This window comes from Pieris brassicae, chromosome 13 (assembly GCF_905147105.1).
Source record: "Pieris brassicae chromosome 13, ilPieBrab1.1, whole genome shotgun sequence".
NCBI lineage: Eukaryota > Metazoa > Arthropoda > Insecta > Lepidoptera > Pieridae > Pieris > Pieris brassicae.
In genome coordinates, this window is record NC_059677.1 from 5,317,781 (window position 1) to 5,332,169 (window position 14,389).

The 14,389-nt window shown below is 33.8% G+C and overlaps 1 protein-coding gene across 1 annotated transcript in view; it reads right to left on the reverse strand.

Moving 5' to 3' along the window:
- LOC123717686 (heparan-sulfate 6-O-sulfotransferase 2) overlaps positions 1-14,389 on the reverse strand; it is a 94,975-nt gene that overhangs the window by 5,549 nt on the left and 75,037 nt on the right. Inside the window, exons 4-7 of the mRNA XM_045673825.1 lie at positions 10,587-10,712; positions 9,346-9,428; positions 7,126-7,370; positions 4,695-4,879 (exon numbers count right to left, since the gene is read on the reverse strand). Coding sequence (XP_045529781.1) covers positions 4,695-4,879; positions 7,126-7,370; positions 9,346-9,428; positions 10,587-10,712 — 639 coding nt within the window. The remainder of the gene's footprint in view (positions 1-4,694; positions 4,880-7,125; positions 7,371-9,345; positions 9,429-10,586; positions 10,713-14,389) is intronic.

A 14,389-nucleotide genomic window follows, 5' to 3' on the forward strand; every position in this document is an offset into this window, starting at 1 on the left:
ATACATTTTCTAATTAACAATATTGGGTTTTATTCTAGCATGCAATCTAATAATAGGTGTACACAACATTGACTCTAATAAATGATAGCGGACAGAGTTTACTTAAGTATTTGTATTTTTAAACATAAATAAATTGAAACGTGGAAAATATTACATGACTTATGGCTGAGATGACTGAATTTTTTTCTTAAAACTAGGAAGTGAGTCATAATACACGTCAAGACCATATCAATAACAATAACAATTACATTGGTTAAAATTCCTAAGTATTCTACTGAGGGGCGCATGTTTACCTAGATTGGTTAAGGACTGTGGAACGACAAAAGTATCAGTCTGTCTTCTTCTTGCGTTGATTCAAGTCTAGTCTTGTCTAGTTGATTCTACATACATACGTATAGTAGAATTATATATATATTAACTAGTTGCCCCCGAGAACTTCGTTTCTTCTTATTGTGATTTTACTTAGCCTTCCTAAGTAAATACCAACATTAAACAATTTACTATGCAACCCCAGAGACTGTTCGGTTTTATGAATGAAAACTTTTTAGGGTTTTCTGTAAAATTCTCTATATAAACCTCTGAGTTCAAGCCATAAGTTCTTAATGAACTAAGAGTAAAAATTCATTCAAACACAATTTTGTAAAAAAAAAATAAGCCGTGGACCACCCTTAAAATTTAGGGGGATAAGATGTTGTCCGATTCGCAGACCTAACCCATATGTACACAAAATTTCATGAAATAACACACTCGAGAATTTTCTATATTAAATACAACTATGTTTTTTTTTAAATAAAAATAACGGAAAAGCTATTTTTAAGAGAGTTTCTTCTTTCAGCTTTTCTCTTCCGTTCTACGCCCTTGATTTGAGAACTGGCAGTAAATTTCTGTTTTTGACGCTCATAAGTGTACATTGTGTTACCTATACGAATAAATGATTTTGAATTGGTAATAATTGTCCGAAAAATAGACTCATAATCTCTCCCAGCAATGCGCTTTCCGTTTTGTTATTTTGGATCAATCATCGCGCAGATATTGGATGCCAGAACTCATAAAAGATTCTACTGTATAGAGCAGCAAAAACAAAAATATAAATCAGTGGCAATACAATAATAAATGTTATGTCTATATTTTGATCGTAGACATCAAATTGTAAATAATATTTGTATTTTTTTAATCTAGTTTATTAGCTAAGTAAAGCGAGGTTGATTAATGTTGGTATAGAAATATAAACAATTATATATTTGGTTTATAATTAATGTAAAAAGTAAAAATATAATTCTCAGTTTGTAACCAAAGAAAAAAAATATGTTTAATTTTAAAACAATTTGATCACCAGTTTTGTATTAGAAAGGTATATGGATGTTGTCACAAATTTATTTAAATTTTAAACACAGATTAATAGTGTCCGCAAATTGCTAATGCGATGGAACCTTGTCATAGTGACATCAAAGTACTACTGAGATAGTAAATATAATTTGTAATTTACAATAATTATTAAAAAAAGCAAACAAAATATCTAGTAATTAGTAAAAATATGATCAACCATTCCCAGCGAGTGTTAAATGCGCACATAGAAAGACCATTTGCGCTCATGGATCTCGGATAGTATCACACACTTAAGCTACCAAACCAACACCCTATATAGCAGTGAGCTCTTCATAATAACCTTGCACCTTTTGTGATTAGCATAAAAGATCATGTATGCTGGTGCACGTGCCAATGTCATTAACTTGGCAAAGTGTATGGATTATATAAACCAGAATTTGTTATAACTGCTTCACATAACAGCCATTTTAATATTAATCGAATTACTGACTATTAAAACCACTGTTATAGATCAGACTTAGCTTTCTGAAGGCACTCCGAAAATCCAAGCAAATTTAATTATCGATAACAATGGCGTAAATGCGTTAGACATTGGTATTTGATAGGATTTCATTTACATGAAAATCATATTTTTTTTTACATTCGATTCTTGAGATTATTAATTATCTAGTGTTGTTACTGATTGATTTAATTTGTTTGTTAGTCTGTGTAAAAGACGCTAGCTTTGTCTTGTCATTTGAATTTTGATTTGAAGATTTCTCGTTGGAACATTTTGGATTTTAAAGAAATTACATTTAATTCAGTGTTTTCAAGTAAAATAACAAACGCTAAATGTTGTTTTTAAAAATACAAACAACTATTATGTGTTTACAGACGTTTCATTTAATTTGTTTGTTAGTCTGTGTAAAAGCTAGTTGTGTCTTGTTATTTGAATTTAGATTTGAGGATTTCTTTTTGTTGGATTTTATAGGAATTAAATTAATTGTTTTCAAGTAAAATAAGTAACTCTAAATTTTGTTTCTAAAAGTACATATTTCAGCAACACAATGAGGTTCATTCATCACAAAACAACATTTTTGCTTGTTTAAATTGGAACTTGTAGCAACAAAATGGTTGAAAATGACGCCACCAAACTTTCGATTTAAGTCGTTGCCGGCCAAGTCGAATATTATTTTTGTTCATAATAATAATAAATATTTGCAAGAATCTGGTACAAAAATGTTATGGTGGTACAATCTAAAGTTCGCGTTCGTCATAATGGGGCGCGTCTCAAGAGGTATAATAGAAGTTACAATTGTCACGATCCACCATTCTAGTAAATTCATATATCTTTTTATCACATTATTAAAATATTATTATGTTATCAAATTAATATTAAGAGTAATATTTTATCCAAAAGTAGTATATTGAGATATAGGAAGTTCTTTGATCTTTGTTATTTCTGCAAAGACAAGCGATGGAAAAAAAAGTTGATTTGCGAGAGGAATTAGTCGATAAATCTGTAATAAGTAAAAATATATCGGATTTTCACTCTATATTCACTGACAAACGGTTCAATGTTAATTAATTATTATTATTAGAGCTTTATTAATGAACCCATACAATAATTGGTTAGTTAAGATAAGTTTCTTAGTAAGATTTTTTTCAGCGGTCTGGTATTGCCTGGCTTCTTTTAGAGTAAAAGCCTTCTACACATTTTTCCATTTCTCTTTGTTTATTCTTATTGGACAGATCTAATTGTCTTCTTTTGGATAATTTCACGTTAAATTTAATTATTGTTACGTGAGTTATGTAACCCATCTTTAGTTAAGGTATAAATATTTTAGTTACTAATTAAAATTGTATAATGTAAACAATCATCACACTTGCAAGCCAATATCCCTTTAGTTTTTACCACACTTACAAATTGCATTTTAACATTCTCGTTACCGATAATGTCCAACATAAGTGTCATTTAGATTTATCAACCCTAGCCAAGTTTGTATTTGTAAGCGTCGCAACCCCTCTAGCCCTGTGTTAGTTGTGAGCTCATATTTAAAACCATATAAGTCAGTTGTTACCAAGCTTCAAACAAAGAGTTTTATTTAAACATCTCCATACAATAACCGCCATGGAACTTAACTCCGCCTTTTTAATTATTGTCCTGTTCTTCGTATTTTATATGTATTATATATTTCTATTTAGAAAAAATATCAATGTCTAGTGGACCCGACAGAAGTTGTCCTGTCGTAACTATGAATATTGATTTCGAATTGATATAATTAACTAAAAATTCTTTATGATAAACAAATCAATGTGATGTCAAACGCCATAAGATTACATGAAAAAAGTTTGATTGTAAAAGCGCTATGCACTGAAAAAAATATTTGCTATCGTAATAAAATTCATGATTACTTAATAAGTATTCTTATTTTTTCCAATTTTCTTATTTTTTCATAAGAACCTTCTCCTGACAATAACAAACACAACAAAAAAGAATTAGCGCAATCGGTCCAGCCGTTCACGCGTGATGCCGTGACCAAGGGAAATAGGAAATTATTTTTATATATAAGGATGGAAGGATGGAAGGAAGGAACCTCATGATAATTAATTAAATACTATTAATGGTGAGAGCGCCTTCATATGGCTTTACTCTCGGGACGTAACTCTGACGATGTAGGTAATCGTCTAAGCTTGGAAAACTATGAAGTGAGTGAGCAAAATGTATGGTTGGTATAAAGTTCTTATACAATAGTTGTGAAAGTTTTATCCATAACAACATCTTGAGTATGTACATAATACCTTTTTTGTTCAATTCTAAAAGCGCTGTCAATAACTTTTTCTTAGAAAGGAAATCCATGTTCTACAGTAGAACCAGCTACGTCGTTGTCTCTTTACTAATGTAAACCAGAATAGAAAATTTGGGAGCCATAGACAGGCACACAGCCCATCAAACTCAAACATAAAATAACTTTTTTTTAATATAGGTAAACAAGTATACAAGTCACAACATATTAAATTGATTCTAAACGTATATTAACTGCCAGTTCGCAAGGTCGTAGAGCGGGCAAGAAGAACTGGCAAGAAACTCTCGCTAAGTTTTGAGTCATACAAATTGTTTGAACTGGAGCAAATCAATCACAAGGAAGAGGATTATTTAAATAATCGTCAAATTTATAAAAAGCTTTATTGATTAATTTGGATTAAAATGGACCGGCTCAAAACGAGGAAGAAAGATCAAGATAGGGCAACATGGCCCAAATGGGATCGAAAGGGTAGCTGTAAAAGTTCTCTTAAAGGCATCTTAGAGTAGTAATGAATATTTTTTATTAAACAGAATTTGACAGAAAGACGAATGAGGTTATCTGTTAAACTATTTTTAACAATACCTTTTAAACATGAGCCCCTTAGCGAAGTCATACAGTTCAAGATCAAGCGAGTTGAGCTGTTTGATCTGCGCGACCTGCGCAGGCGACAGAGCGGCGAGAGTCGCGCCGGAAACAGTAGCGTTGTGCTGCGTGAAGGGAACAGCAAAACGTAGATTGAAGGTTTCTTCGAATACATATTGTGATATCTGTGGAAAAAAAAACATTACTACAACATAATAATATCCAGAAGCACTACAACCTTGCGCCTCAGATTTCTATATTATCATTTGTCAATCTAATAGGCAAATGGGTGATCAACCTTCTGTGCCTGACACACACCGTCTAATATCAATTTCCTTGCGATGTTTTTCTTCACTGTACGAATATGTGTAAATGTGCACATAGACGCTGAAGCCTGGGCAAACACTACTTGGTTTAATTACGTACATCGAGTGATATTATATATGTATTTTAATTAATTAATTTAAAACACGAATAATTTATTGAAATGGTAAGATACGTATATAGTATTGTATTTTGTTAAATATCTTTAAACACTTTTTAAACGGATTAAAGCTATTTATTATTATTAAAAACTTATTTACATAGTTCTAAATTTTAAATTTTTCCGACGTTTCCCGTGCTTTTCAGCGTGCGTGGTCACGGTAACTGAAGACGAAAGGTGTTAAGTGTCAAAAGTATCACAGCTGCAGAGAAAGTTGTTTTATCTGTATTGATTGCCCCGAAGTTGGCATCGACTAAAAGATGACGGGTTTTTGCAAAAATGACTCACAGTGTCCTCTGTTTTCGCGGATTGTTAAATAAGTATAAGTTTTAATAATAATACATAGCTTTAATCCGTTTAAAAAGTGTTTTTCTTAAGGTACGTATAACATAATAATAATAATCAATGTCGCTACAACCTTTTTGCGCCTGGGCCTCAGACTTTTGTATCTGTTTCATAATCATTTGTTAATGGAATCGTCAAGTAGGTGATCAGCCTTCTGTGCCTGAAGCGCACCATTGAGGTTTTGTGTCTAAGGCAAGTCGGTTTCATCACGATGTTTGCCTTCACCTTTCGAGCTAATGTTAAATGCGCACATAGAAAAAAAACCATTTGTGCATAGCCGGGGATCGAACCTACGACCTCAGGGATGAGAGGCGCACGCTGGAGCCACTAGGCCAACACTGCTCTACGTATAACATTATATAACATACATTAAAATATATGAACATAACACCACACAGAGCGCTCCTGTATGATATTAGGGTGTTCCTAAACAAAATAGGGAGTTCGTCGACCAGACGGTACTGACTTCGCCAGATGCAGTAAGCAGGCAGACTGGTCAATATCTACCAGCCCACCGTCTACAATCAAAAATACAATAAAAGCACTGGCTTTAGAACACACCTTACGCAATTTGGAGATGCTTCCGAGACCTACTATACAGTTACACATTTCCCTCACTCACTCACTTACATGCACCCACACTCACTCATTCACCAACATGCTTCCACACACTCACTTCCAACTGTTTTCAACACGCCTGTGTCATGCACACAAAAGACGAGAATAATTTAAAAAAGTATAATTAAATTTTATATACGTCATGTCATATACTAGATATTAAGTTTGTTGCAGAAGAACTGGGAACCTTGACACAGGTATATCTTTACCTAAAAGGGTACCCTAATCTTACACATTATAATGTCAAAAACACATTTTTATTTATAATTTATTTCACTTATCAGGCATACACCGCCGATCATATAACAGAAATTTGAAATCCAAAATCGCGGAGACCATTAACTTTCTGATATATTCGTATATCATATAATATGTTATGTGATCCCACGTGATATATATGACAGTTTATCGCTGTAAAATCGGAAATCTATTGCTGAACAGTGCTTCCTGCATTTGGTCTATTTCAGTTCCTATTACTATAACATTGCGAGTGTAGTTTACACTAACAAAACAGAGAGCCGTCATATTCCTAATAATTAAATCAAATTTCTGCCCGTTTTCGCAGTGTTAGCAGTGGCTTCAGAGTGGAACTCTCATCTCTGAGGTCGTAGGTTCGTTCCCCAGCACCAATGGACTTTGTATGTGCTCTTTTAACATTCGCTCGTACGAAGGAAAACATGAGGAAACTGCCTTGCCTTCGACTTAAATGCCTATTGGATTCTATAATTTAATCGTTGTAAATAAAAACTTAGTTTTTAATTTTTTTTTAATTATATATTCATACATATTAAATCTTGTTACTCCAGCCGTGTGTATAAACCTGATATACACACAACTACTTAATCAATTATATGTTTTTATACTTAAGGTTTAAAGTATAATTATGGCTTTATGTAAATATAATAAACGTCGAAAATGTTTGATTCAAAACTGCGGCCGATAAAACGATAAAAATCTAGTTCTACAGCCAGTTAAAAAACATACCTTCTGGAACTCAGTTAGTCCGAAATAGGCCATCGCAGCCAAATTTCGTTTTGCGGATGCCAGGAGGACCCTATCCGTATCAGCTGTCCTGTGTCGCAGAGTTCCATTGTAACAGCCTACGAGGGCCAAATCTGCCAACATTCTTGTTTGTCGGTTATTGGCCAAGTTCCACGAGCAGGCAGTAAATTCTTCCAATGTTACACCGCGCCAAGAATCGCCATTGTAACATGAGGGTACCTCCGATGCTGTGGGATAAAAGTTAATTTTGAGGGTAGGCAGAAAAGTTTGTTGATAGAAATAATACTTTTTATAGAATTTGATTTGATTATAGCCTTCGATAATTTTTTCGATATAATTATTTTCGATTATTCTATCTCCACACCACTCACGATGTAATTACGTAATTACATTGTAATACGGTATACATAAAATATTTGAATATAGATTTGGCGAAAGGTCTGTAGGTACCTATGGAGTTGCTGAAAATGTCCATCGAATCATTTGTTTGTTTCCATAAACTACTACAAAAGACGATACAGTTTATACGTTAGTTGACGATATCGTTACCTGTAACACTCAAACTCAAATTCAAAATAACTTTATTCATATAGGCGAGAAGAACTGGCAAGGAACTCTCCGCCACTCTTTTTAATCGCTAAGTTTTGAGAGTCTAATTGTTTGAACTGGAGAAAATCAATTCCAAGGAATAGGTTTAAATATTCGTCAAATGTATAAAAAGCTTTATTGATTAATTTACGTCTAACGACGGCTTTGAATTTATTTAGTGTTAATTTTCTAATTTCGCTTGGGAGTTTGTTGTAATAACCAATACACTTGTACTTACAAAGTATAAATATGTAATATTGCACAAGGTTTTCTTTAAAACATTTATTTTTATTTATTTAATATTGGATGACACAACTCAGGTGTTCATCATGTTTCAGGATGCCCTCTTCCCCACATGGTGGACATAGCGGAGAAGTCATGTAGGTGCATATTAATTTTTAATCAGAGATTAAAACTAGGTACAAGATTCTTAATTTCTTCTTGAATCGAACAGGGCGGAAACCGACTAATGTAAGAAGTCGATATCAAATAGGACTTTTTCTTAAGCTCATGCAAAACACAAACACTACTTTGAATGACAGAAAAAAAAACAAATCTTGACTCTTAATTCATAAGCGTTCTAGCGGACCCGACAGACGTTGGGTCTGCCAACATCAAAAAAAAAATGCCATCCAACGAAACGCATACAAAAAGCAACATTCAATTAAGCCGTTTAAGAGATGTTCAGTGACATACATACAGTGGAATTATATAAAGCTATCCTATATTATACGTTAGATCAAACTGCACACGGTGTGCAAATTTTTTTGAAATCGGTTAAGTAGTTTAGGAGTCTACAGCGGACAAACAACGGGACGCGTAATTTATATGTACTATACTTGTGTAAAATTACATGTACTTAGCTAAAAATATAGTTTTTTTAGTTTAAAAACTACTCGGAATAATTTTATATCAGATTTGATGTTAGATATATATTATGTAGATACTATATAGAGAATACTATGTTAACTTGAAACTCATGATTTGTACATGTATAAGTACATGTATACAACATAATTCTGTTATCATAATAAATATATATAACTAGCTGCCCCCGCGAACTTCGTTTCTCCTTAATGTGGTTTTAGCCTTAATACCGTGACACGAAAGAATAATTTCACTGTATTATCGTCACTATAATTTGAATTTCATTTACACTTCGGTCTAAGTAACACGTGGTTGGTGGTTTTATACTTTAGCCTCAATAATACGTACGTAATCATGATATTGAATTGTAGCTTATATGACACGTTTATCGGTTTACCATAGCAGTGCCATCTATTGATTACTTGCTCAATCCAGTCGAAAAGTATCGACATCTGTTAGAATATTTTGGAGTTAACAGATAATTGTGACTGTCAATTAATTATAGACAAATAATTTGCGATAAAATAAAATTGCGACTATAATTAAAGATCTAAGCTATTATATCTCTTAAGTTGGACCAGACTGCTCACGGTGTGCCAATTTAATTTAAAATCGCTTAAGTCGTTTAGGAGTCCATCGCGGACAAACATCGTGACAGGAGATTTAAATATATTGAGATATAGAGAATGCTATGTTATCTTGACACTCATGATTTGTACATGTACACGTATACAACATGATTCTTACCAGAAGCTGTCCTCCCTTGGCACCAGTGGCGGGAGCCCTTCCAAGTAGCCCCACGCTTCACGTGCCGGTATTCCGATAAATACCTGGGAACAATACGCACAGCTGTTCAAACACAAAATTAGAGGCAGATGTCAGATGACTGCACTTAAAATTCCCAACTAGTTTCATGGGCAGTTCTGGTCGGCTCTCATGCTTTCGTAGGATCGATGCCCAGCTCTGCACCACTGGACCATCTATCGATGTGTGCTCTCTCGTATAGTGAAAGACGACATTTTCCAGGCAGATCGCCTATTTGCTTATTAAGAAAAATATAAATCACCGAACAGATACAGAAATGTGAGGCCCAGACCTAAAAGCTTGTAGCGCCATTGTTTTTATTTAATTTGTACAGATTCAACGGCTTAGTAGCCAGTTGATGGAAAAAAATAATAATTATACAAAAGATATAAAAACATGGACTACATAATAAAAGCTTCAAATATTAACGAAAGGAAAAAATCTATTAATGTTTTTAAATACATTTAACTAAGTTAACCTAACTCAGGTGTTGTGTGATGGTGATGTAGGTGAATTGATTGTTGATTATTATTTATTTATTATATACATAATTTGAATTAGAAAAGAAGTTGTTGCGGTGGAAACACAAACTGGACACAGCTTTTTCTGTCCACCAGAACGTCGAACAGATGTAAATAATTAACTTATGTACTAAGTGGCATATTAACTTACCTCTAAAATTGCACGTAAAACGTCACAAACCAATTGAAACATTGACGCTCCATGATGAACAAAACCTATTCTTGACGAGAATTCTAATTCGAAAAAAGGATGTGTTTCTGTATTCGGATAACAGTCAAATGAAATGATGTCTAATTAACATAATTTGTAATTGTGTAAGCAATTTATGAAATAATATTTTTATTTTTATTTAATATTGTTTCTTGTTAGCGAAGTTACTAAATTTGGAATAATATCTAGTCTAATGTTTTTTTTTTCCATACAGTCCCATCTTGATTATAACATTTATTGATACATATTGATACATAAAACACAGCTGTGGTGCACAGCCGGGGATCGAACTTACGAGCTCAGGGATGAGAGCCGCACGCTGAACTTGGCCAACACGGCTCGAAATAAGTTATTATTATTATTTAATCCTACAAACATGACAGTCACGAAAATAAAGAGAGAAAAAGTAAGGTTTACAAAGTAATACATAGATTAATAGTACAACAACATACCTGGACACAGGCTCCCGTAGCAAAGTTATATAGAAATACCGCCTGTGGACGGCAGAACCTTCATGCCTGTCAAGTTCTCCACCAACGCAGGCCGTCAGCTCGGTGAAATCTGCATGAAGACCACATCTGTGAACAACGTAAAAGATACAATATTTTAACTCGCCATTATATTAAGCCACTAAGCCATCCTGGCCGATTACAATATTAATTCAAAGCAAATCGGGCGGAACTCTTATAAACGGTTTAATCTAAATTCCTCCGATTAATTGAACCGAAGATTATTAAACTAGAATCTATTAATTCATTTTATATGTAATAGGAGGCAAACGGGCAGGAGGCTCACCTGATGTTAAGTGATACCTCCGCCCATGGACACTCTAAATGCCAGAAGCCTGCAACTGCGATGCTGCCTTTTTAAGAATTGTTACGCTCTTGAAGGACTAAGATCGAATTGGGTCGGAAAAACAGCTTAAAGCAGCTGGTAGCATAACAGGCAGTTGTGGACGAGAAGCTAGGCAAGGTTGTTTCCAACGGACTCGCGGTCATCATCAGGAGGATAATTCCGGAGTCGTTTACCGAGCACGGCGAGAGCCGCATTAATGATGTTTACCTTCTGACACATTTGACAATTGTCAGAATTTTTTCAGCTGCGATCTGTGGTCAAGCGAGCTATCGAGCAGGCGAATAACTGGCTTATATCCCTATGCAAGTCTTGAACTCCAGATCGCACCTGGTTCCTCCGAAGGTCGGTCACAAGTAAATGACCTATCGTTTGGTCGGTTCTTTCGCCACAGTAGCACGGGCTTGTCTTCCATAAGATCCTAGTATTTAAAAACGGATTCGTCTTATGGTATATTTATTATATATATATAATATTGAGAGTTTATTAGTCTGTGGAAAACGAAACGTTTTCGGAATAAGATTAAAGTATACATTTCGAAATACTTTTATAAAATTAAGCATAAATATTGTTTGTATGTTTTCTCGGTAATTGAATAATTCATTATTTTGTCTTCACGCATAATTTTTTGGTTATTAAGATTTTTTTAAACTTAAAGGTTAGAATAAATATACAATTTAGCAACACATTGGAGTTTGATTCGTCACATATATATGAAAACTTTATTAATATTATATGACAAACACCTTATTACTATGTCGACCTATTAAAAACTCGTTTTAAAATTATACAACAGCATATAAATGCTCCATTATTAACTATATTATTCTAGAATTAATGAAACACTGTGCATTTCTGAAGGTATTATACAGAAAAGAAGTCTCTTTCAACCAATCACTTCGCTAACTTAATGGACCGTTTTTAGCTTCCAATACCTTGCATAAAACACACATGACATTCCCACGACATATGGTATGCAAACTTGTTCTGTGAACCGTAAGAGATATTCCGTTTATACTCTGTGTTAATCTTACCGTTCATTGTCAACAAATGTCGCGCACGCCCATTCTAAAGTTCCATTTTTAAATATTTACATGTGTACGATTTCTGTATATCAAAATCCATCCTTTTTTTGTATTCAGAAACGCTTGAAAATTTCGATTTTTGCTATAGAACTACTAAGCGAATGTAGCGCCACAAAACGGACGATTATGTAACTAAAAAATCACATACAATGCCAAAAACTCTCATTGGCCGGTAAGTGTTGCTGTCATGGATATTAGTATTGCCAGTAAATAACAAACTAACCAATATAAGGGGAATAATGATGAAGTTGCAGGCGAACTTAATAATTTATTGAAATTTTTAAATAAATAAATGTATACGTATCTAGAAAAACCAGTTCCAGGCTAAAATAAATATGAAACAAACTTAGGAAAAACTGATATTACGGGTTTTATTACCTGTAATATATGATATCTGTTAAGATACCTAGCAATCAGAACCGTTCGACAATAAAAACTTTGCCATTGTAATTATGCAAAGAAAAACTAAATACATTCTATTTAGATTTGATTTGATGTAGATAGCGCATTATTTATTGTACGCACCAAGAAATTAAAGAATATTAACAATGTCAGTTCTGACATTTCAAAATGGCGACGGAAGTGCCAATTTCGACCGCCAGCCAAGAAACGAATGTGTAACTAATTATGTAATGTTTGAGACAGAGATAAAACTTTAAAATACTACACGGAATAAATAAATTTATTTTATAATATAAATTACTTTCGAACATACTCTTAAAAGTAATTTAAGTTCTGGAAGACCCAAGTCGAAGAGTGACGGACAGTGTTTGGCTTCTCTTGATTGGAGAACTGACAGTTAAATTTGAAGCAAGATTTCTTGACGTCTGACTCTACCAATAATGAATAAATGATATTTTATTTTTTATTAATAAACTGCTCTGGTGTATCAAGTCTATAAATTACGCATAATACGTGCATATAATCACCACTGGTTCACCTTCAGACATTGTGGCGTCCACACGCGTGGGCGAAATTGTTCATAAATACAATAAATCTGATTTAGTAAAATAGAGCCGAGCTTTTTAATACCGGCATTGCAAGCCTTCTGGCAATGTGAATGTCCATCACTTAATAATCTTAAGTAGGTTTTCAGAATTACTAGGGAATAGTTAATGAAGCACACTAAATAATTTTCTAGACATGAAAAACTGAAATTCCAAATAATTTAAAGAAATTTTCGAATAACTTAACAATCCTATTGTTGCCATTGACACACCGCGGTTTCGCACCGTGACGCGTAATCCTCGAAACATGACACCTAAACCATTCTCGTTAATTATTCAATCAGTTTTACTTATTTATTTATAATAAAACACAATTCTCTCAGAGGTGATCATAGATCGACAAGAATGCACAACAAATTTACACACAAAACAATATAAAATAAGAAATTAATTAGGAAAAACAAACATACATTAACGAAAAATTACTAAGTACTATAAATATAGGCACTAATAAATAATATAACTTTTGTCAGTTGACTCAATGGACACAAAAAAAATTTATGTTATTCCAATCAATTCTTTGAGTAATGTAGGTAATACAGAATATGTAACCTTTTCAAAAAGTTAGTACTAGCTGTGGGTAGATGTCGCCATCTCACATTGAAGCTTTTTTTAATATTTCAAACGAGCCTACGAGACGGCCATAAAGGGCAGTCATCGCAGCCCATGGATACCTGTTTTTAGGTATGACCTAGCGTTGCCGGCCTTTGAGGGAGGAGTATTTACTTTGAATATTTGGAGGTCGTATCTCTCAGGGAAGACCCTCACCGGGAGTTGATTTCAAGATGTTACACTTCAAAAAAGACAAATGAATCACGATATATACTCCTATATTATTAGAACGTGCTCTCTTGTATGTCGAAGAGTCTCTAATTTAATTACATTACATTCTACTGCAACTAACGAACGCACTGAAGTAGCATACGAATCTACATTGTTCTTAGAATTAAATTATTTAAAAGATTGGTATGTTTTTATTATTGCCATTGTCTTTATAGAAACCCAAACGGGAAGGAGGCTCACCTGATGTTAAGTGATACCGCCGCCTATGGACACTCTCAATACCAAAGGTTCGCGAGTGTGTTGCCGGCTTTTTAGAATTTGATGTTTTTTTTCTTGATACACCATTGACATAGACATAGACATAACAGTTTAACATAAGAAAAAGGTTTAATTGTGTAATGCGTGTGTGCTGTGGTTGTAATTGGCCCTGGCTCAGCATTATGCTGTGGAGCAGAGTTGTTCCACAGCGCTGGTCATTCTGCCAGAGACCACAGCAGCTGGTTGTGCATAGTTGTGGTACGCGGCAAA